Here is a 25,879-nt window from a genome sequence, read left to right as displayed (position 1 = left end):
CAGAGCAGCTGCAGATATAGTCACGGACACGGAGGGATTTTAAACAGAGGGGCACAGATTGAAAATAATGAAATAGTAATAAGTTCAATAAATTTAAGTCGTAATATAATTAGAGACATAGTGGGTTTAAATGATAAAAAGGTATAATACATTTTCCTGTTCCTCTAACTGTTGAAAAATTATGATACAGTTTATTTGACTGGATGTTGGTAAAAAACACTGCTTGTGAGACAATAATTGGTGTTAAAATGTTAAAAACCCTAGAAGCTGATGTTTTGGTTTCAAAAGATAAGCTCATGCAGAGCTGTAATAAAACAATTCGCTTATCTGAATCTGGCCCACCATGTCATTTCTGGTGCTGTGGCTAAAATTGGAAGTAACTCAGACTCAGTTTGGATGTTTGATGTTTAAATTTATTGTATGGGCAAAAGACAAATATAAAATTATGATAATGTGAAAACGTAATTTCTGGCAAAAGATAGAGTTAAAAGGATAATGTCTGACGTTTATTGGAAAACAAATGTAATCTCTAGCCAAGTCTTATGCTGTTCTAGAGTGACAAGTTAAAAGTTTATGAAAATGCAGTACCAGTCCTGAATGCCTCAGTCTCTCTCTATTTTGGAAACCAGCTCAAGGGCCTGTGCCACAGATGATCGAAGATATTGCTGAGTAAAAGCACAGGGCATCACTTGAAAATAATAAGACATGTTTTAGGAAAACATGGTGTGTAAAAAGGTATAAGATGTTTTTACACACAGACCTTAAATGAGAATGAATTTAACATTAGAGTTAAAGTCTTAGAAGACTGTTGGAAAAGGTTATCAGAGAGAGAGAGACTGAGAGAGAGACTGCTTGTGGAAGCAGGGATGGTACAATTTGTTATCGCCCTGCTAAAGCTGGAACAAAACAAAGAAATGATATCAGAACCAAAACAATCCAGCTGACTTTTGTAGAGACAAATTAATAATGAGCAGACGTAAAGGCTGAGTTTAAATAATAATTGGAGATAACACTAAAAGTAACATTTGAGAAAGAGCAATTCATGTTTAATGTGTGTGTGGGTGTGTGTGTGACTGCACTTTATGTTTTGTATGTGTTTGTTGCTAGAACTGTTCTGTCCTGATTGGGTGTCATTAACCTCTGGAATGAGTATTTGACCATTACAGATGGGTTAAGGTAAACGACAACCTTTAGAGAAACTGATAATTTTGAAGGAATCTGGTGAAAAGATGATCCAGAACACGGGACAAGCTTTAAATGGATTGTTATCCAGCTCTGTCTGTTATGACGACTTTTGTCATATATGATGTTGATTTGAATTACTCTCTGGATTAGTTAAAGTGGAATTGTAAAGTTAAAGAGTGCCGTCCATCATGGGGTAAAACCCTTGTCTAAATTCAACTGAGGGCCTAAATTTAAATAATGTCAATTGATTAAAAATGGTAAATGTTATAGACTTGACGGCAGAGACAAAGTGACAAATTGGCTGAAGTCACTATCTAAATTATCCAGAGACTCCCTCAAATTTCTGAAAGGCCGGAGGGCGACCAAAGAGATAACTTCTAAAAGGAAAAGTTTTATTTTTACTTTATTTAAATTTTTCATGATATTTTGATTTATATAGTACCACAAATAATGTTAAAGAAGCAAGTGACTTCAAGTCTTTCTGTGTGACTGGGATTGAGATAAGAGGAATATAATATTTTGGTTTCTGCAGAGCAGTAGAGATAAGAAACAATAATGATCATATGGTGCATCTGCAGACCATATTTTTGATAGAGGAATAATGAGAAATAGCCCAAAGAATAATGTTGTGAGAAATAGTAAAGTTAAATGGAGTTAATATAGATATGAATGAACAAATCATTTTAAAATGGCTTTAAAGAAATTGATGATGACTTACAGTCCAAATTTAAAGTAATATGGGAGATTATGAAAATGTGTTCTTGGTAAAGTTATGACACTTTCGGGTGTAAGTGGCAAGATAAGGCTAGTGAGGATTTGATGAAGTATCACTGCCAAGTGACATGAATTAAGAGGTTTAAGTTTTTGGTCATTTGGAGCTTACACCTGAGGAGTTTTAATGAACAACACATTGAGAACAGAAATAATTTTTTTTTTTTTAAAAGGGTACTTTAAAGAAAACCCTGATGAATGATCCTGAATGTTTTACTAATAACATGGAGTGAACAAGCTGATTGGATGTAATAAGAATTGATACTTGAGTAATTTTGATGAAAAGGTTTTAACATTAACTGTTTTTTTTATTTATTTATTTATTTTTTATGGATATGTTCATCAACGGTTATGTGGGCTATGAGGGTTGAGAATGGGTCTGTTGGAAATAGTATATTTAACAAAAGGTTTCTTGAGGAAAAATTAGGAACAAGTTTATGTTTCAAGTGGAAATAATGAGATGGATGATATGAATGTTTTCTTTTATTTTCTATTTTTTGAGAAAGAAATGCTATGCAATTAAGGTGGTAAATGCTATATGAGACTGAATGAAATTGAATGGATTATTTTGTTGTTTATTTTTATTTATTTACTTTTAATTTTTTTTATTTCAGGCCACTATTGAGTTTTGTACCTGAAAAAGATCTGTTTTGAAAAAAAAAAAAAAAAAAAAAAAACCTTTTAATTACAATCCCAATCTTTGATATATCTTGGGTAATTATGAAAATGGGGGTTAAGTAAGGATGAATATGTGCTTGTTGGTGTTCAATCAAGCCAATGATAAAGTCAGATTATCCTAATTAAATTCTTGAAGGAAAAAGAGCTTTTCTGTTTTTCAAAATTATAATCTGACAAGTGGGGCATTGCAAATTAGAAAGAAGCCTAAATGGGTAGAAACGTAAAGGGTGGGTTCTAAAATCCACTGCCAATATAATTGTAAATATCATAAATTTATAATCAAAGACTTAATCAATATTTATATTTCTATATTATTATCATGAATTTAATGAGCCTGTCCAGGTATGATTTTGTTTCTTCCTTTTTATTTTCTAAAGTTTGTATTTGGTCTCTGAGTGGTGACTGAGGGTCCGTCCTAGGGGTGTGTGATGTCTCAAGAGAACACTTGTATCAGGAAAACTGTGTGATCAGGAACTATAATTAACCTGTCTCCATGTTTTTACTAATTTGAAAACAGACCAGGTGGCTCTGGTGACTCTTGAATACACTTTCCAAAAGGCTCCAGAAAATATTGGATCCTGTTGCGATGACCAATGAGCATGTGATTTCCCGATGACGGGTAAGACCTTCTTGTGGCCAGCAGAGGGCAACCCAAGCCAATGGGGGTCACCGCCATTGGGGCACCTCCAAGAAGTGGGGTGTTTTTATGTGAGGTGTGTATGAGAGGTGAGGCAGATGTCTGTGAGGCCAGCAGCATCACTGTGGGGAGGGGAAGCTGTGTTTCGTAGGGGCCAAGGTCAAGACTGGACGCAGCAGCCCCTGCCCTAATATTGGCCCCTCTATACCGCTCACCAAATACCGCATAAATTTAGAGCCAGGAAAAACCCTGAAGGAGATTGGATTGGTATTCAAGAGCCGGCTGAGACCATTCTGGTCATCCTTAAACTTGAGGATTTCAGTCATGTGTTCAGATTTTGGACAGTAGGATACTCTAATAAGCTTGCGGAAGAAGTTTGTTTCGGGGTAAAGTTAAGCTTTATGAGTTTCAAGTCGCAAAATCATGGAACAAGCGACAGGAGAACAACGTGCTCCAGGAGATGCAGCTGCCGTGTGCTACATTTAGCATCCAGCCACCTGAGCCATTTAAAGGTCCTGTTCTTCGTGATCCCATTGTTCAAACTTTAGTTAGTGTGTAATGTTGCTGTTAGAGCATAAACAATACCTGTAAAATTATAAAGCTCAAAGTTCAATGCCAAGCGAGATATTTTATTTAACAGAAGTTCCCTTTCAAAGCCTACGGTGAACGGCCGGTTTGGACTACATCCCTCTACTTCCTTCTTTAATTACGTCAGTAGAACAGTTTGTTGACTAACCTCCGCCCACAAGAATACGCCAAAAAGGGGGCGTGGTCTTGTTGCTCTCCCACGTGGAGAAGAGCAAGTGTTGCGTTTGAGTGTGTTTGTCGCCATGTCGTCGAGATGCTGTTATTTTCATCCCGGAGTCAAATCACCTTTGTTTGGCTTTCCCAGGGACGCTGTACTTAGAGATCATTGAGCGCACACATCTCCCCGTTACGGTAAGAGGCGTGACCTTTCCGTGCAACGTGCGCTAAGCTGCTGTCCAATCACAACACAGGAACCGGGCAACGTGCGCTAAGCTGCTGTCCAATCACAACACGGGAACCGCTGGCACAATCAGAACTCGTTACGTATTTCTGAAGGAACTCATCAGCTGTTTTTAGGACAGTGAGAACAGCGGTACACAGATCAGTAAATTGTGTGAAAAATACTGTGTTTTTACACGCGAAACATGAACACGTGTTATATTGCACACTGTAAACACAATCAAAGCTTAAAAAAAAACATGAAAAACGGGACCTTTAACTTCTCTAAACCTCAGGAATGGGAAAGATGGATCCGACGGTTCCGTCAGGCCAGTAATCTCCATACATCCACGCAAGCCAATCAAATAAATACACTCATGTACTGTATGGGCGATGAAGCGGATTACTTTTTAAAGGGGCTTAATTTGACGGATGAAAACACGGAGCGTTACGACGCAGTGAAGGAGGGTTTTCACGCATTCTTTGTTGTAAAGAAAAAGTAATCTACGAAAGAGCACGTTTAACGAACGACTTGAACGAGAAGAGATGAACTAATCTTTTCTGTTTCCGGTGACTGCATATTGCATATGGATCTGGGACTTGATGAACGAATGATTCAAACCCGAAGACTCGAGACTGGTGAACTAATCAATTCTGTTTCCGGACGCATGTATTGCATGAGGCTGTCACGGCCCAGATCAGACATGATGACTGAACTAACGGCTCATACCCGAGTGGTGAACTAAACTTTCCAGGGAACAGACGTGTTTAAATGTGAAGTGACAAAGGAAAGCACAATTTGGATCGGGAGGTGAGGTGAACTAACAGACTGCATACATAGACTGAAGCAATTGAAGCAATTCATTAATAATTTATTTCTCAAAGTTTGGCCTTGGCTGCATTAGCTTATAGTTGAATTTTTTATTCCAAAAGTACTAAATGTGTTGAATAATGTAGCATGTAACGTTTTAATTAGATTCTGCTGAAATGAACGAAATTACTTTAAAAAAAGATTTGTTCATTTTGCTGAACGAGATTCAAATATCCGAGTCAGTAAAATGATCCGAACTTCCCATCACTACATTCTTTGAAGGTTGTATTTGAAGAATGAATGCATCACAGTGGCTTGACGAAGGCTTTCTCATTTCAAAGGCTTCTTCGAATGCGCCCTAAAATGCATCTTTATTTCCCCGGGCCATGAAGAATAAAATGAGTGGATCTGTAATAAAGTCCACTGTAGTTGAGTTTGCAGAGAGTGCAGTTTATTGAGAATCTCAAACATGAACATATACAAAATAATCAAAATAATGGACAAAGAATGGCTTGGCTTGACTTGACTTGAAATAACATGAAAATCACTGAACAGCGGATTACACAAACAGTACTAGACAAGAGACCAATGAAACAGGAGGGATATATACACACACAAGACTAGTGACCAAACAAGAAAGACCTGAACACAACGAAACAATGAACCAATCAAAACGTGACACATAAGACATGGAACCAATAAGAACATAGGGCACAACCAAACATGACATACAGGAGAAGCACAAGATACACGCAATATGCAAGATGCATCATCACAGTACAGTCGAAACAAATGTCCCTGTTATCACTGTAAAGCTGCTTTGAATCAATCTGTGTTTTTAAAAGCACTTTATAAATAAAGGTGACTTGACATGACAAGGAAGGAAGACTAAGAGCATGAATTACAAAATTAAAAAATAAAAATGAACATAAATACAAACAAAACCCAAAACCAATACCCCCCTCTATGAGTGGCTCCAGATGCCCCAAACAAAACATCAAAACCCAAAAAGATCAGGGGCCAATACCATGAAGCCGGTTTAGCTGACTAGCCAGATATGTTTAAGCTTAGTTCTACCATGAAGACTCGGGAGACCAGATAAAGTATGATAACACCACAAGTTTATTAGCAGACCAGCAAGTATTAAATTAGAGGTTCTTTGGCGTAGGCCCCGTCCGTAGCGCTCGTCACGAGGGTAACGGACTCTGCATTTCCTGCCTGAAGATGAAGGCAGGGGAGCAGCCGACCCCCAAAAATTGGTGGAGGAAATTAGTTCCTCCAGGACGGGACCTACTCACCCCCAAAAATTGTAAAAGAATTGTATACTCGCCCGTCGTAAATGCTGCGATTCCTTGAACGGCCGCAGACAGGCCTTGATCAGCCAGGTAGAGACAAAAGCCTTGAACGGCCGCAGGCGGGCCTTGATCAGCCAGGTAGAGACGAAAGCCTTGAACGGCCACAGACGGGTCTTGATCAGCCAGGTAGAGACGAAAGCCTTGAACGGCCGCTTTTTTTTTTTTTTTGGAGACGAAGGCCACGTTAGGCCGTATGTAGACGAAGGCCACGTTAGGCCGTATGTAGACGAAGGCCACGTTAGGCCGCATGTAGACGAAGGCCACGTTAAGCCACCTGGAGACGAAGGCCACGTTAGGCCGCATGTAGACGAAGGCCACGTTAGGCCGCATGTAGACGAAGGCCACGTTAGGCCGCATGCAAACGAAGGCCACGTTAGGCCGCATGTAGACGAAGGCCACGTTAGGCCGCATGCAAACGAAGGCCACGTTAGGCCGCATGCAAACGAAGGCCACGTTAGGCCACCTGGAGACGAAGGCCACGTTAGGCCGCATGTAGACGAAGGCCACGTTAGGCAATTGACGAAGAATAAGAGCTATAGAGACTGACAAACGGCATGAGTAATAATCTGAGAATGTGACGCTGTGACACCACCACCAGTATTTGCATGAGAATTACTTAGGATATGGACATTGAACATGCGATAGATATGGATATTGACATAGGTGTTGACCAATAAACAGAGGGAATTGTTATGCTACTGCAAAAGCCACGTAGGCTGTATGAACTGCCACGTTGACCATATATTAACTGCCTCAATAGGCCGGGGTACGAAAAGATGCGTAGGCTGCATGTTCTGCCACGTTGGCCATATATTCACTGCCTCAATAGGCCGGGGTACGAAAAGCCACGTAGGCTGTATGTTCTGCCACGTTGGCCATAAATTCACTGCCTCAATAGGCCATGGTACAGAGAGCTGCGTAGGCTGTATGATTGCCATGTTAGCCGTGTATACTGCCTCAATAGGCCGGAGTACGAAAAGCCGCGTAGGCTGTATGACTGCCACGTTAGGTCGTATATACTGCCACGAGAGGCCGGGGTACGAAAAGTTGCGTAGGCTGTATGGACTGCCACGTTAGGTCGTGTATACAGCCTTGATAGGAGAGGGTACAAGAAAGACGCGGCGACTGAGAATGATAAGCCGGTGCGCAGAAGGCTGCAATAGCCCATAGTGAAGAGAAGACAGCGTGGGTGCATGAGTTGGTCTCGATAGACCCCATGAAAAAGTATTAGGAGTTAAATGATAAACTGTAACTTACCTGATGCTTGTCAAGACACGTAGGCAATCTTAGATTACCTGAAGGTTTGCTCATTCTATAATATTAGAATGCTGACGACCATCTTGACCACCAAACGATCCTGCGTTCAGTTGCTGTTGTAGCAGCACATAACCCTGAATGAATGTCCGGTATACTGAGGAGATGGTCTGTAGGTCGGTCTCTAGGTGAGTTAACCACCTTGATATGGGAGAGCGTTGGGGAATAAAAAAAAAATTGCAGAATGATTAGGGGTGCAGGGATGTGCTTAGAAATATCCTCTTTTACCGAGACGAAGGCCACGCTGATGAAGCCGCAGTAGGCCACAGAGATGAAGGCTACAATAGGCCACCTGGACAGAGACCACGTTAGGCCACAGAGAAATTCATGAAAGGCATAGAGACTGACGAAAACAGGATTGATGAGTAGTAATGAAGGAGAAAACATGCCACCGCCAGTATTTGCATGAAAAATATTACTTGAAGTTGCTGAGTGTTTGAGTCAGATCTTGCTTGTACTATAATGCGGAGGATGACCATTTACACGGCACCTTGATAGAGTATGCGGACTCCACGCATTGAGCTGCGTTCGTAGCAGCACCAATCCAAAGAATGACCTAGGCATAGAGGAGTTGGGGAACTGCAGTTCTTAGCATCTGCAGTTGGAGGATTCAAAACCATTGGGCGTGACTCCAGCTCACAGCTAGATAGAACACCATCAAACCATCAGAACCTGTTGAGAGAACCCGCAGAAGAAGATAAACCAGAACAGCATGACAAATACATAACTGACAATTGAAAACCAAACAAATGCCCTTGCAGAAGGATAAGAGTGTTTTAGAAGACGCTTTACTAGCTAATAAACCATAGCTGGCTATAGAACCCTGCAAAGCAACCGAATCAATGAAAAACATTAATCAATGTGAGAGTCATCGTTTGATAACCTGAGCCAAGTTCATACTGTATGATGATTTTTTTTTTTTTTTTTTTTTTTTTTTGTCTGTCCACATTTGGCAGTCTGAGACAAATATCGCAATCCTATATTCTTTTGACCATAGGTTAAAATCTTGTGTCTTTGATAACATGTTTGACATACTCACCAACAGCCATGATAAAATTGTAACCTGAAGTAAATTAAACAAATGTGAGTGGGTTGATGTAACCTCCAGACAAATTCTTGTGCATTTGATTATCATGCAGTCTGACATTAATGCAGTGGAGTTCCCACAGTGTGACATCAGGATCACAGTCTGAAAAGCAACGATTCACAATGATTATAAGCCGCACCGTGTGTGCCAGCTTTGGTGACGAGAAATACAAAAAGCTCACTGCGAGAGAGCTCGTCATTTGCAGAAATCAGTACGCATGTGCAGACTTTGTCAAACAGTCACACTATATTTACTCCCCGTATATTGTGTTAGTCTCGATAGACTGACAAATGTTGGTGTTTACAATGCGAGCGTAGCCAATCACAGACACGTCTTTCCTGAAGCTCAAACAGTAGAGCGTAGCACCAGCAACGCCAAGCCATGGGTTCGACTCCCAGGGAAAGCAAGATCCGACAAAATACCAAATGTGCACCCTAAACACGATGCAAGTCGCCCTGAACCAAAGCGTCTGCCAAATGCGTAAATGTAAATGTCTGTGGAGCGCTTGAATGCAATGGCCAATTGGAGGAGCCAACACAACACGGAACATACACAATCAGGATTGAATGGCTCAGCGCTTGTTCACTGACCAATTCTGCCTTCTAGTGCATACGTTTGACCAACGAAGAGTAGAACATGCTATAGATTCATGATTTGGTTTAGTCAGATTGACCGAAACGGTTTCCACTAGTGTCCGAGTTTAGTTGAACTGAAGCATTTGATGGTTTCATGCATTTATAAAGGAAACGCACTCTGCTCACTTACTATATTCATAAAAGATTTGAATAATTGTATTCCCGTGCTGCGATTTAGTTGCTGTACAGGATGCAATTTTTATGAGAAATGGGTCGGATTGAGTACGGAATTAAATTACTGCTATTGAATATCCAGTCAAACCTTGTTTATTAAGCAAACCTTACTTGACATATGGTGCTTTGAGTACTAGCGAGATACACTTTGTTTAATTCATAATTGTAACCATGGCGTCGTAGTACAGAAGGACCGAATGAGACATAGCACTAAATTCTAAAGTTCCTAAAAATAGACAGAGGCATCCAGATATCAGTAGCGGAATAAAACACGAATAGAGTCATATTAACTGGAGTAACGCAAAGACAAAAGCACAATTACTATACATGTTTGCTTTAATGAACTAATTTATTAATATGAAGCGCATATTTATAAAGCAATAAGCAACGGCACCTTTATAAGAGCACAGAACGCTACGGTTCTTCCTCATGGTAAAGGAAGCCATGTTGAATCACACAAGGAACCCAGACAGCAAGCCAACATTGAATAAATATTGATTTTCCATCTGAATCATCATTATGGTTGATATCGAAATTTCAATGCAAAATAAATGTTGAATCACCATTGCCATATCGATGAAACCTGACGTTATTAATGTTGATGGCAACAACATTGGAACAACATTGATCTATAGTTATCTTTATGATTGATTAAGCATTGATATTTGGTTTACCGAGCGATTGCCAATGTGTTGAAAAATCATCGACATATAGTTGACCGGGAAATATGATTGAAAATGCATCGGTGTTGGGTTGAGAACACGGACGACACCAGTGCGAGGAGCCGGCATATTTGCTATCTGGGAAGCCATTCCAACACTGGGTGTCCTGTATGTTTGAGCAAAATATGTACTCTGCTGGATGACAGGCCTATAACACTTCTAAGCTTGAAACTATGGTGTCAGTTTCAATTGCATTTTGTATGTGACGAACTCACAGCGCTTGCAAGATGAATAGCACCATTGAATGAGAACGGATCAAGCACTGATGTCGGTGCTGTACTTAAAAATATATGCTGAGCAAATTAGCATAGTTAATTCAACTTTAGCGATCTGATAACACTGAACCCATTCGCGATTTCAGCTTAACTTCTGTTAATCATGAAGCCCCGATTAATGGGTGCATGTCGCTTTAAAACCCGTGTTGGATCCCTTGCATTCGTGGGGAGAACGATAGAGGCTAATATGCTGTGCCAGCTGTTCGGTTTCAGCTTTTCTAAACAAAATACAATCGTTAACGGTAACCGGTGTCATGCGAATCATTTACGAGGCACTGTGGATAGTTTACAACACGAGCAAGCGATAACGAGCAACGCACAAGCAGGTGCGCGTCTCGTGCACGCATGCTTGCGACAATTTGAGAAAGAGAAAAATACTACACCCGATCGATATCGGAAATGCATAATCATATACATATCACTGTGATGAATGGTGATGAAGTGATGACGCCAGAATGGTGATGAAAATCATCCGTGTCTTTGATAACATGTCCAGATAGTCCTCCATTGAAGGGTCATTCCACGAAATCGGTGCCTTTTGTGTCCCTAAGAAATAATCAGACATAGAATTATTATAACAAAACATAAATTTGTGATTTAAAAACATAATAATACTATGTATTGTTTCCTCAATATTACATTAAATGAAAGTCAATTAAATATTATTTTAAGTAATTAAAATTGCTTCTAAGATGATAAGGGTAAGGTTTTTGCCATGTCCCTCGATATGATTGTTCTTTTTCAGCAGGACATTTAATTTGCAAACTGAAGGCAAAATTATTCTAAAATCACATTTGCATATAGCTATAAGTATATTCTTATTGTTAAGCAGTGTTTGGGCATAAGTATACTTTTTTTTTTTAACATATAAATCATTTTATCGTTGTCCCTTGATTCCATGTCATTCCTGTTACCCTCACCAAAAACCCCTAAAAAACAATTGTACATTCCAGTGACATCACTTCCAGGAAGTTACATCATCTCTCATCATTATTCCAACAGTTAAAACAAAAGTAATTTTCTCTCTCTCTTTTATAATGTTCTATTTTTGATGATTTATGAGGGTTGACTGAGGTGGGGACATCATGCAATGTCAAACCTGTTACCATTTTTAAAGTATAAATTAAAATTATTATTTATTTAACATAATGAAATCAATATCTACAAGTAATATCGCTTAAAAGTTTACACCATGTGCTTTTGTGGTATTGACTGTTAGCTAGCAGTTAGCAAATTAGCTTGAATTTGTCAAACCTGTTACCGTCAGCCCTGTTACTTTTCTAGTAACAGGTTGTGACATGTGGGTAACAGGGATGACATTACATGTGTCACCTAAGCCACACTGTTTTTAAAGTTTATCTGTGTAAAATGCAAACATTTTTAAATGTCATCCTGCGTGTATTATTGAGCTAATGCCTATATTATTCAGAGTGGGTGGTATATGAGGATCAGTTACATTTTTAGTTAGAATTGTTGGTATTAGTATTATTGGTAATTAAAGTATTAACTGTTTAAATAGTTTTAACATTTGTGTGATTTAAATTTTATTTTATATTTGCACTTTAATGCACTTTTTCAGATGATAGTAGTATGCCATTAAGTGCAGCAGAATAACAAATGATATTGGAAGAATGTTTGTAACCAAGCAGATCTCGCCCTCCATATTTTTTTCCTACTATGGTAGTCAAAATTTTAGATATCTTTGAAATGTAATGTGCTTCACTAATACAACTATGCCAAGTAAGTGCAAAAAATATAATGCAATTTAAAAAGTTTACAATATTATGTAAACAAATTTGTGCAGTGTATGCTGAAGAATGTGTGTCCTGTCATCCCTGTTACTCTGGTCAGTCCTGTTACCATGATGTCAATCCTGTTACCGTCAGTAATTTCATAAAAAATATTAAAATTATATTTGAAATGGCCTTCCCTGTTTTTCCATTGTAAACCTATCAACATTGTATTTTGAACAAAGCCCTTCTTTTAATATCTCTCTTGTAAAAATATATATTTTTCTTAATTGGCATGTGATCATCCTCTAAAATTAGTAAATTCTTGGTCATCTGAATGACAAATATAAGATTGAAAAAAATTATCCAAAATTTGAAACAATCCAACTGAAAAGAGGGACTAAAATACTGCTCAAATACGTTAAAACTATAACATATTTCTAATTGAAATTATTGTATATAGTAACGCTTGTGTCTGTAACAGGGATGACAAAAATATCAAAACATGAGGTAGATAAATAGTCATAAAATAAAAAATTTCGTAGCCTGAGATGGCACAATAGAATTTATTGTCATTTTAAGCTGTCTTCATTTCATGGATATTTTTAAAACATAGATTAAACTTATTTTATATTTTAATTTTTCTAAGTTGAAAAGGCACCGATTTCGTGGAATGACCCTGAAAGTGATTGTTCCGCATCTAAACGCGTGTTTGTTGCCACGACAGAATGATAGGCTGACATGGACTTTGAACGCCACTGTATTGCACATTAGGACCAGCGATCGACCGCCACGGAACGTCCGGATCGTCAACTGCAATGCTGGCGTCAGCATCTGTGAACTCAGACATGTGTTAATGCTGCCTTCACGTGCTATCGGAATTATCGTAAATACGAGTTTCCTAGGTAAAAATTGCACATGAACGCCGTCTGATGTCGTGTTTACCACTGGGAAGTTCGGAAATAATTTTGATACCCCAATTCCCGAGATGGGCGTGTCATAAGCTTTAAACATGGTGGCGGGGAGAACTACTTGCTGTGGCAGGTGTGGTTTTATTGTTTTTTTTCCAAAATAGCCAGGTCGTCTTATCTTGACATTAATGTAGTACATATTTACATGTAAGAGTAATCATATGAAGCGTATTGTATGTTTGGTACACAGCGAAAATAGCCTGCATTTGACTGAAATTACAGAATCAGCATAACCGGACTATCTGGAATGTTTATATGGTTGTCGGTGCATGGGACACTACATATGATGTTGGTTTTAATAAGATTTTCCCAATAAATAGGCATGAATAACCTGGTGTCCACCATGATTCCTGTTCACTCCGACAACAAAGCACTTGAATGCAACAAGCTCGTAATCACGACTTCTAAAGTGGGAATTAGGAAATTTCCGATAGCACGTGAAGGCAGCATAATTACCGATCTTTTATACTCTGAGAATTATGACTTGATTGGATAGGTCTGAATGTGATAAGTGACGTAACATTGCATCTTCCTGCCAGAACTTGCGCATAAGCTTCATTTTGTGCCAATCCGGGGTTTTAGGTACCATTAAAGCGGTTTGGCTTTTAGCAGTGTTCATCTCCACAGTAACTAACCTGCTCCAGGACAGGTTATGATGTTCTGGATAAAAGATCTCAAACTGAAATTGGACCAATCAGCTGTGAGCAAAGTGACACACCTAAATGTGCAAGTCACTCCCCGTTTCTACTCCAAATTAAAGGGCATGGCATAGCAAATGGTTTTAAAGACTAAAGTGCCTGGCTTTTAACAATGCTAATTTATAATAATAATAATTTTGAATTATTTTGATATCATTTATGTAATTATTATACCCTTAATCAATTACACATGTATCATTTTAGTTCATCAATCATTGATAGGTACTTTGTTAAAATTAATATAAATAGCCTATATAAAGGTCAAACAAATAAGCTTTAAAATCAATAAATAATGCTCAGTTCTCTCTATACATCAACTAACTAACTTCATGACTTTTACTTCCATTGACGTATAAGATATTTCTTTAAGTTGTCCTCCTTCATAGACAGCTCTTTTCTTCTTGCTGTGTAAATGTGTTTAAATTCTTAATATTTTTCAATCATGTAATATTCTGCAGAAGGGAGAAGTGGATGTCAGTTGATCTCATGTGATTTGCTGTTCACTACTGATGTCACAGCTAAGTAATGCACACCTGCTGGTCAATGGAAATATGGAAAAAAAATTGTCAGGAGTGTGACAAGCCAAAAATATGTTACATTGTGAAACGTGAAAAATGCCCCTTCTCGAAGCACTGCAATCCAACGAGGCTTCAAACATCACCGGTGACGTCATTTCACTAAAACAATAAAAGCATCAAAGCTCCGGCAGGAAATAACTGACGTTCTCGACACAAGTTTTAAAGCCTCGTATCAGGCGTAACAACACTAAATATTCACAAATGAACACTTTTGGTGAGTGATAAGAAATATCCTATTTTATGATGCTGAAAATGATATCAGCTGATAATTTTCATTGCTGGCTTTCTTGGCAACAAATTATGTGTTTTAGTAAACACTGTTACAAAGACCACAAACTCACATTTACATTTATGCATTTGGCAGATGCTTTTATCCAAAGCGACTTACAGTGCCCTTATTACAGGGACAATCCCCCTGGAGCAACATGGAGTAAAGTACCTTGCTCAAAGACACACTGGTGGTGACCGCTGGGATTGAACCAGCAACCTTCTGCGTATCAGTTCCATGGTTTAACCCACTGGACCACCATCTCACATAAAAGCGAAGATTTTCAATAATGATCCACCATAATGGTGACCAAATATTTTAACTAAAACATCAACATCTAAACCTTAATTTTAATTCTCAATATGAGCTTCAATAGACGTCTGACAGAAATAAAGTCAGTCTGGACCAGTAATGCGTTAAGCTGGTAATGCTGTTTGTGGAGTTGTTTAATCCTCCTATGCTGAGATTTCAGAGATTTAGGCCCGGTTTCATAAACAGGGCTTAGAGTAAGCCAGAATTAGTCCTTAGTTCAATTAGGCCATTTAAGTAGTTTGTTATAAACGTACCTTAGAAAAAAGCATTACTGGTGTCAAACAATTGCACTGATATATTTTAAGATGTATCAGTGCAAGTTGATTTCAGTTAAAACAACTCAAACATGCATTTTAGTCTATGACTAGTTTAAGCTTTGTCTGTGAAACCGGGGGTTAATGTCTTCTTCAGTTGATTTCATCTGGCCCTATCCACAGAAACACATTTATTTTCAAAACCGTGGCTTTTTCTATGCAGTTTGGCCATTCGTCCACAGGAAAACGCCGTATCCAGACACTGAAACCAAACTTTTTTGAAGACTCCTGCCAGGGTTAAGATTTTGAGAAACTCCGGTTGCAGTGGTGTCGTGTGGACACTGAAACCTTTATGTCATGTATCTACAAAAGTTCTTTTTGATAATTAACAGAAGATTAACCGAGAATGAATAAGTTGAGCTTAATGTCAATCGCTCCAAGATTCACAGACCCCATTGCATTTAAAGACACCAACTGAGCACTCTCACCATCATCCATATCCATTTGAAAACAGGCGTAGACAAAATATTGAAATAAAAGCTTGAACATTTGAAATTTTACAGTTTACTTTTCGTGTTTTCACCGAGATTTTGGCTTGTTGCATCAGAACCGGGACCAGCAATAACCTTTTTTTCCAGGTTTCTGATTGGCCAACATGGCTTAACGGTTAGGGTTATATTGCCACCTGTTCGTTTGGCATGCTATTGATAATGGTGTTTTTTTTTTCATTTTCATGTGGATGCATTTTTTTTTTTTTAACAGAGGAGGAAAAACTCTGTTTATAAAAACATCCATATACTTGTGGACTAGGCCTAAGGCTGTGGCTGAAGTCGTAGTTCTTGTTGTTCCTCTTTTCTTCAGTGATTCTGCTCATTATCATCAGGTGTCACCACTAATGCTCAATCATCACCTAATTAATCTCTTAATTATCTCATTAACTTTAACACTTCTTCAGTGTTGCTTTAACAATCTGTAGAGTGGGGCCATATGTGCTCTGAGCAGTGTTGATTTAACTTAGTTGATTTAGAGAGATTTACTGATACTGACACTGGTGTCAAGAACGCAAATAAGGGGAGTATCAGGACATAATATTTCCTACTTTGAGGTAAGAGATATGGAAAAATACAGAGGAAGTACTATTTGTTTATTTTTTTAAGAATAAACAACTGATGTGATGTGATGAATGAGAACAGCAAAAAACAAAAAAAAAATAAGTTTATTTGAGTCCACACTCAAGAGTGGTAAATTAACAGTGAATCGGTGTTAAAGTTAATGAGATGATTAAAAGATTAATTGTGTGATGATTGACCATTTCACAAGTTTGTGTGCCCATATAATCTGAGTGAAAGTGGTAAACAGATTTGGCTTGCTGTCTGCTATAGAGGGGCTCGGAGAGGATATTCTACCTGAGCTCCGATTGCCCCCTTATAACAGGCAAAATTGTACAAAAGGAGGAGCAGGGGAGGAGGAGGGATGCTGCAGGAACTAAAAATGGGAAGAGGTAAGCTGCTGGTTTTATACCTTGGTATTAATTGGAAGATTAGATGGGCGTACTCCTCCTGAAATTACGTTTAATAACTTTACTAGTAATGAACACCTGATGATGAGTAATTATGTTTATGTCACCATTATGGAGAACAGTGTTTGCAGTGTTTTGACTTTTTAACAATACAATTAATTTATAAAAAAATTTCTGGCTGCTTTAAATGTGTGTTTCTAAAACACATTTGTAATAGCAAAGAAAACACAGGGAATAATATTTTCAGATGTTATGTTTTTATAGTAACAATCACCACTTGGTGAACTGATGTCATTCTGAGCCCAATCTCTGATTAAGTAGGTGATGTGTTAATTTTATATTATTACAGTAATCCTGTGGTGTTACAGGATGATATTCTGCACAAAAAAAAATTAGACACAGGGAAGCCCTTAACGCAATCCTCAGGTCCCCCAGCCTATTCGCCGAAGTAGCACTCCCTGATGGTCACCAGAGGTAGTGTTAGATTGGGGCAGAGGGGTGGGGGCTTGGCGTTGAGAACCGAGGTAGGCAAGCTTAGACCGCAACACCACTATAGTCATGTTCTCGCAGTAAGAACGTGAACGATACACAAAAGCTGCTTCTGCGAGCAGATCTTGGACGCCAATATTCATTGGCTTGTTTAATACACATTCAGAGGTAATAGGGCTCTCATACGATATTCCAATTTGTCGGTTCACTTCTGACGTATTTCAAACATGACCGACTGAAAGGGGACTCCTTTTGCAGCTTGGTGAAGTGATAAGAATGATAGGAGCGTGTTTTATTTCGCTGAATTAGTTGGCCTATAAAGGCAGCCGTAGATGCCCTAAGAATGTACGTTCCCATGGTTGCTGGTTGCGTCGTCGGACTTCCGACGCGGGAGTGTTTGTTTGTGTGGACTGATGAACCCTTCATGCTTTTACCAGTGTTTTATTTCCAGTCTTTGGAAGAACTAGACCCCCTGCCCTGGAGTGGAGGTAGAATTGTGTGTATGTATATTGGATTGAGGTTTATTCTTGCATTCTTTTAAGCATCTGCCTACTTCTTTTGAGCATCATATCCACGTTCTTTTTTTTTTCTATATTTTTTATTTTATTTTACTTAATTATTTGTGCATGTATCATTCTTTGGTTTTGCCTATTGGGTTGAAACTTGCTACTATGCTGAACTTTGTGGAACTAAGATGCTCAAATAAATAAAAATAAAAATAAAGATGATGAGATATAGACCTGGGTCACTAAAGACCCGAATATGCAAAAATGATTGGCGAAACAGTCATGCATTTAAACTTTATTAAAATAATAAAAACCAAAGTAAGTAAACAAAATAAACACAAGAAACACAGAGAGCAGAACTGAGAACCGCAACGAAACATCCAACAGAGGATAACACCAGACAAGGAACATAAGAAACACTGGGGTTTAAATACACAAAGAGGAATTGAGAAACAAGACACACCTGGGAACAAATCAAACAACAAGAAAAACTACACAGGAAGTTTTCCTCACGGTGATTTATCTTCAAATCAATCAGAATTAGCGAAAATCACTCTTGAATCGAAAACATATGAGTCGTGATTCAACTCGATGTACTGTCTACCCAAAGATTCACACCCCTTAATTTATTCCAGAAAACTGAAATTTGGTTTTGTAAGTGACATAATATCTTAAATATTAACCAAACACCAGCAATATATGCATTTTACATATTTGTTGCATTTAATTGACAGTTCAACGTCACTTCACTTCTGCCTTTCCAAGAATAAACCAGATTTCATTCTGCAGACGCAAATAATATAAACCACATAGAATAATAAAAAAGCTGTTCTCACAGAATCATATTCAACCAGTTATTACTACAGATAATATAAGTGAAAAACATAAAGACATAAACACACCAGATATGCAAAGAGATTCTTAAAACACACATATATTGTGTTAGTATTTAGGCATCTAAAGCAGGGGTCAGGAGCCTTTTTTTTGGTTAATGCATTTTCCCAAAAGTGCTTTTTTTTTCCTTTAACGTTTCAATAGTAACTTTTTATTAGGTCCAAAGACAACTGAAAACAAACAAATATGCAACAAACAATACATGTGACCTGATCGAACAAAAAAAAGGGACCCAAATTTCAAAATTGAGATTTTTGTATCAATGGAAAGAGGACTAGTCAAAGTCAAACCTTGAATGGTTTTAAAGATATACCCATTTGAATTATGGTCGTCTGCCCTCTTTTTCCAATTGAAAACCTCAGAAAATCGCTTTTAAAGTTTTTTTTTGTTTGTTAATATCTTTCAAAATCCATTGCATTTAAAGGGATAAACTATTTATTTTACAGCTTAATTTGACCAAAGACATTTGTATATATATAAATGCTATTAAACCAGGATGAAGTTCAAGTTATTTTAAAGTATTTATTTGAATGAATACTTTAAAAGGCGCTTTTACAAAGATTTACTAAAATCTGAAATATTGAACAGAGGTACTACATTTTAGTTTGAGAGGGTGTGTGTGTGTGTGTGTGTGTGTGTGTGTGTGTACAAGAGTGAGTGAGTGAAGAACAACACACAGTGCTAACACGCACCTCTTACGTCTGTGTTTATGTGAATATTCATAAAGTCCGACATTGACACATTTCTGTGTATTTGACCATTTAGACGCACAAATTTATGCTTGACTGTGTTCCACTCAAAGATCTTGTCAGCGGCGGATTCAGTTCTCGTTCTTTTTAATATCAGACCCCTCTTTTACCTTCTCATTCATCCATGTTTCTTTATTAATAAGAGACAGAGAACATGTCTCTGCTGAAAAAGCGAAAGTACCCGGTGAAATGTTTTGAAATGTCTCTTGACACAGCGGAGCACCAGCTTCAATAAAATGATATGTTTCAGTCCAGTCACTTTTTATACACTTTCAATTTTTCGCCGCTGTTGTAAAGTTGTCGTAAGTTCAAAAAGGACCATCAAAATAAAGTGTTACCAGGAAAACAGTGAATGTGAGTAAACACACAAACATTCACATATTTTCATTTATATTTTGTGCAGATGAAGTTGAGTTTTTGGCTTTCAGGAAGGCTGATCCAGCGCTGATCTCCTCCAGACTGAACTGCTCCATTTCTCTTCTCGAGGCTGCAGTTTTCCGGTGTCGTTCCGTTCCCTGGAGCCCAGTTCTGATAGCACATCATCTCTCCGCTCAGCCAGATCCACATGTTCATGATGCAGTAGTTGTGTAAACCCAACCACACCTCCGCAGTAGACGCCCCTTTAACCACATTCATCACACGACGCTGCATCTCGTCTGAATGAACCGAGGCCAGATCCACATGATTCTGTCTGCAGTATCTCAGAGCTTCAGACCACGTCCGGTTCTCTTTGATCAGAATCAGTTTATCTGGACACAAAACAAACCACAAGCAAAAACTAGAGAGAGACTGATCAAAAACAACATGCAGAACAAACACTGTGGAGGAATCTGTCATGTCAGACATGTAGCGTGAACTTTAAAGGTCCCATGGCATGAAATTTTCATTTTATGAGGTTTTTCAACATTAATATGAGTTCCCCTAGCCTGAATATTGTCCCCAAGTGGATAGAAATGTTGATCGGTGTAAAACCGAGTTGTGGCTGTCTTTCTCTGCCTTTGAGAAAATGACAGGCCCGACTAGCCAATCCTGAAGTCTCCTGGTTTGACGTCCAAGCAGGAACGGTTTCCTCCCTTTCCTCCGCCCAGAGAATCTGGCACGCCCAAGCAAACGCTCGAGAGAATAGAGATCATTGCATCATTGCTTGTGAACGAGTGAACGCTGGCAGTTTCTCAGTGTTTGGATGTACAAATGAAAACAGAAGTCTTTTTTCAATTCCTTCTGATCTGTGATCAGTGATTTCTTATGTGTAGCTAATTATTTATTATTCGTGCACACACTGCGGCTTCTCTCTCTCCCGACAGAGCGGTGTTTTCGTGTTTTCTATCTTGTGAGTCAGTGTTTTTGTACGTCCTCGTCGCGTCTATCTGTTCTACAATGTGCATACAGTCGTTTCTGCTCAACATCAGCAGAGTAACATCTTTAGAAATAAACCTCACACACGCCGAGGCTCGGGCTGCACTGACCGGTCGGCCTTCAACATCCCCGACCCCCAGTACTGCATCTGGCCCACAGCGGAGGCGCCAAACGCGGCGCGAGATTAAGCAGAAGGAGGGTAAGCGTGAGCGTATCCGGCTAGGCTAGCCAGGTTTCCCCACAATAAACTGGATTACATTCGATTACTGCTGTTGTGTCTTTGTTTGCGCTGTGTACTCGATGCGCGTCACTGACGCTTTCCATATGATAGGAACATATCTAAAAATAATGGTATTATCAACACTTACTCATAACTCGTTCATCTCGACAGCTGTAATGGTACTTTGCATGTGTTACAAAGTTGGTAATAATGATGAAGACGGACTCGGCGTGACTGGGACTCGTGTTTATTCAGAACTCTCAGATACAAACACAATAAACTCTCGCTGACTGACAGCGCTCTCATAACTCAGTAGTTACTATAAATAACTTTGTTAGTAATCGCTGAGCTCAGTCTCTGATACATTAGTGATGTCCGGTTCGCGAACGATCTTTCTTTTGAACCAGTTCTTTTTAGTGAACCGAATCAGTTCACCAAATCGGACTGAATCGTTCTAAATGGTTCGCGTCTCCAGTCAGCGCTGATCCATAATTTACTAAAGTTACTAACTTTCTGACATGAGTGACAGTCCCTCCGACTAGAAATAGACTAATAACCTGAAGTATATGCTGTAACTAAAACAGTTCAGACATGCTGAGAACTGATGTGAAGTGAACTCAGGTCCATCCGTCTCCCTGGCAGACTCGTGCCTGCTCGTGCCTCGTTAAACCATGCCCCCTCCGCTCATATAAAATGCAAAGATGTCAGCCAATCACAACAGTGGGTGTTTTTACTGAAGTCTCACAGCAGACACGCCTCTTGAAGCAGGGCATTCAAGCCACAGGGCAAACAGCAGTAGAGAAAAAATGCCTTTTATTTCTAAATTATGACATTTTATGATGTAAAAGTCATACTAACAATATAAGTACAGCTCAGGAAACATTATAAAATAATAGAAAAATGCCATGCCATGGGACCTTTAAGATATCTGGAGCTGATGATGGATTGTGTGTGTTTTGAGAGGATCTGCTCACCTTCATGACACACAAAAGGATATTGGTTATTGCAAAATAAATCACGCCATTGTCTCAGAGGTGGTTCAATCACTGTACAGTGAACACCTCCACCATTATCAGGTTGACCAGACATCCAGTATCTGAATGAGGAGTCACTCTGATCTGACCACTGCCATGAGTCTCTGAACAGGCCGATCCAGACATCATTAGATATGTGACTATCACTGATGAACTTCTGAATCTGTTGACTCTCATTCTGGTTCCTCACACTGACCAGATCAATGTGATTCTGTCTGCAGTAACTCTGAGCTTCTCTCCAGTTCTTCATCTGATTGATAAAGACGAGTCCTGTGCTCACTTTAAGAAAAACACATGGAAACAGATTCAGAGTCAGTTTGTTCATTATTCTTACACTGATTTATGGTTTGGATGTGAATAAGAGCAGCGGTGGAGCATCAGAAACACGTGTCATTCAGAGACTGATTCTACAGCTGATGATATGCTGAATATTCTCAATATTTTCAGGATTATTTTGCTGATACAACATGAAGTACCTTTTGCAAATTTTTCGGATAATCTTTTTGCAATGTTTTGTTCCATGTTTCTCTGTAATACTGGATTCAGACACAAAGATCTGAATGAGAGAAACATCAAACGGATGAAGATGTTTCACTGCAGGTTAATGTGTTTGTTAACTAATCCTGAGAAATACATCAGTAAAACGTTCATGCAAAATTATCATATTTTTTGTAGACTAATACATACAAATGAATATTGTTGGAATATTAATAATAATGTAAGTGAGTTTGTCTTGTTACTAGTCTGATTGTTTTTTATGTTGTAATGAACAATGTGAGTGTGTGTGTGTGTGTGTGTGTGAGTTCACTTAAAGTTCATGGTAACACTTTACAATAAGGTTTCATTAGTTCACATGAACTAATGTTAGCAAGATTTTAATAATTCATCAGTAAATGTTGAAATTAACATTAACAAAGATAAATAAAGGCTTTATAAGTGCAGTTCATTATTAGTTCATGTTAACTAATGAATCTTATGTGTTACCAAGTTCATCTAAGAATGAGTCTTACAGGTTTGTGTTGCGATCCTGAAGCTGAATGAATCAATATCACAGCTCTAGACGTTCAGATGTTTATCGCTGTAGCTAATGATCACACATTCATGTCTAAAATGTTTTATTTGTTTCAAACATCTACTTAACCCTAAAACAGGCAACATGAACCACGCGTTGCATACTCTTTAGTGTCTTGTTTGGGGCATAAGAAAGATCCATCAAATCCCTTTATCATTTATCATAGCCTGGTCTGTCTTGAGGATGCTGGTCACATGATTTGTTTCATGTTTTCTGTGATCAGTTAATCGGCCTGACCTAAACCCAACATGGGCACCATTGGTGCAGGACATTCAGATTTTGTGATAAGTAAATATATATATTAATATTACTTTATTAATTGTAAACATTGTCTTTAGATGTTGAAAAAGAAAATTAAGTTATATGTTGCTCATGCTGTTATTTACCGCATTTTGAAAGGTATGTAACTCCCAGTTCCCGTTGCCTTTTAAACTCACAACTCAAAACTACATCAAATATTAAACAATTCCTTTGGATATGTTTGACTTAAGTCCAGATGAAATAAGATTACATTGCGATGGAATACAATTTTTCAGCCGTGCTTGTTTAAGGGTTAAAAAAGACAATTTGTGAGAATTACAATCTCCAAAACATAATGACTATCATATTATTGTAATTCGGGTGAACACAATAAAATCACACTGACAAGACAAGAACTGAACTTTGTTCTCAGGACAAGAGTTTTGCTCATAAATATCAAGATGGAGCAAGTTGTTGTATGTCTATTATATGTTGACGTTTTATGCATTCATTAAATAAAACAATATTTCATTATAATTTATTTAGAATTGATATACATTTTGCTGATTTTTCTTCTTCTCTAGGCTCTCTAAATGCAGATTCCCTCAGTTATCAACAACACAAGATCAACATGTGTTCAATATCAGTTTGTTTTCTACAGAAGTTGAAAGTGTGACAAATATCCACAGTCTCCACTACATTTATGACCACATTAAAAAGTATCAGCATTTAGTATTGCTTTACAATTTTGTACAGGTGTATCTTTTTATAAATGAATGTTATTGTCATTGTATGGAACTGCACTTACTGTTGTTAGATGAAATGCAGATGAAAGTCAGGCTGTTACTACATGGCCAATCTTTATATTGTCCATTTCTCATTAAAGCACACTCGCCTCTGCCTTCAGGTTGTCCAGATCCCCAGTTCAGATCGAGCGCAGGATCACCTGAAGACCACTGCCATTTATCAACACTCGTCTTCTGCAGCCCAATCCAGACATACAGAACACTTCCATCATTCACACTCTTCTTCAGCTCGTTCATGTCGTTCATGTTGTCAACGGTGGCCAGATCTGTGTAATTCTCTCTGCAGTATCTCTGAGCTTCAGTCCAGTTCTTCAACACGTTTATAAAGTGATACTGACGCTGAACACATTCAGATACGGAGCAGAGAGCTGTGAAAGAGAGGGTTTGATTTAATGCTTTTCATAACAGGGTCAAACCTGATGAAACTATAAACCATAAATAAAACAACAAACACACTCACCAATGAGAAGAAGAACGAAATATAGAGTTTGGTCCATTTCTGAGGAAGAAACACATTGAAAAACTCAGACATCAAACATTCACAGATTCATTTTGGAGTAAAATATGACAGAACAGCAGCATGAATGAAACACAATCATTCAGACAATATTAACATCTCAAAGTCTAATTGTGTGTGAAGAATGAACATGTGAGTTGTTCTTACTTTAGAGGTGGTGTGTTTCTGTCCTGAGTCTGATGTTTCTGTCTGCAGCTTTAAACTATGTGATTATTATATCTGCTCTCATCCCTCAGTGCATCACATCATTTGTTTATTTCTCTAGAAACCCCTATTTCATAATATACTTCCTCCTTATTTGTGTATTTGTCCACCACTTTCCCCATATTTGCATCTGCGTCAGTCGGTCACATGGTCTGTGGACCATAATCAGAAAATTGTTTAGATATGAACATTCACAATTTATATTTGAACTTTAATAACTAAACAACTGTTTTGATGTAATTGCTGGACTGTACAACTTACATTCCTGATCAATTTAATATATTGCTTGAGGATCCAGAGATGAAGGAGTGAGGCTGACTATTGAGAGGAGAGAGGGTTTGACAATAATAATAAAAAAGACAAGATGAAGAGAAAGATGTTTCCATTTTTATTTTTGGGGAAAGGAGGGTTTTTTCTTTTTTTTTGTTGCCCTTGTTTCTTCTTTCCTCTTCTGAGAGCTGAGCCTCCTGATGTTGAGGAGGAGACGAGATAAAGACATTAAAGTGCTTTTATTCCCCTGAAGTTCATTTCTAATGTTAGTGAAGGTTGTTGGACTCTCATTATCTACTGAAATAATAACATCATCTTCTGCTGCAGAATAAACGTGTCTTATCTCATCTGTATAAATACTTGATTGTGATTGGCTAGAATCTGGACTTTAAAACGTTACATAGTTTTAGAATTTGTCTCTTTGTGATTAAAAACAATTTTAATGTCATACTCCTGCTGTTTCTTTGTTTATAAAATTGCATGTAAACACATCCTCATCACTCATTTGTTTATGTCCGCACGACATGTAGACGTTAAGGGTGAACAATATTTACATCTCTGACGTGAAACAGGAGAAACAGT

General features: G+C 38.2%; 1 protein-coding gene across 1 annotated transcript; it reads right to left on the bottom strand.

Moving 5' to 3' along the window:
* Positions 1–18,222: 18,222 nt before the first annotated feature.
* On the bottom strand, positions 18,223–25,029 carry LOC307140870 (C-type mannose receptor 2-like). The gene is made up of 5 exons (XM_079840644.1): positions 24,971–25,029; positions 24,767–24,805; positions 24,309–24,674; positions 22,129–22,467; positions 18,223–20,327 (listed from the first exon to the last, which is right to left on the bottom strand). The coding sequence occupies exons 2-5, from the start codon at positions 24,801–24,803 to the stop codon at positions 19,963–19,965; spliced, it is 1,107 nt and encodes a 368-aa protein (XP_079696770.1). The 5' UTR covers positions 24,804–24,805; positions 24,971–25,029; the 3' UTR covers positions 18,223–19,962.
* Between the last annotated feature and the right edge of the window lie 850 nt (positions 25,030–25,879).

The sequence above is a fragment of the Gobio gobio genome (genome assembly GCF_949357685.1).
Source record: "Gobio gobio genome assembly, chromosome: 2".
NCBI lineage: Eukaryota > Metazoa > Chordata > Actinopteri > Cypriniformes > Gobionidae > Gobio > Gobio gobio.
Note: the sequence above shows the minus strand (reverse complement) of the source record. Positions and strands in the feature narration are given on the sequence as shown.

What these genes read in the sequence shown, in the direction of transcription:
- LOC307140870 (XM_079840644.1), bottom strand. Translation starts at nt 24,803, where the DNA reads ATGGACCAAACTCTATATTTCGTTCTTCTTCTCATTG. An exon ending in TTTCGTTCTTCTTCTCATTG is followed by an intron (nt 24,675 to 24,766) that starts GTGAGTGTGTTT and finishes TCTCTTTCACAG; the next exon opens with CTCTCTGCTCCGTATCTGAA. An exon ending in CTGCATTTCATCTAACAACA is followed by an intron (nt 22,468 to 24,308) that starts GTAAGTGCAGTT and finishes TTTTTCTTAAAG; the next exon opens with TGAGCACAGGACTCGTCTTT.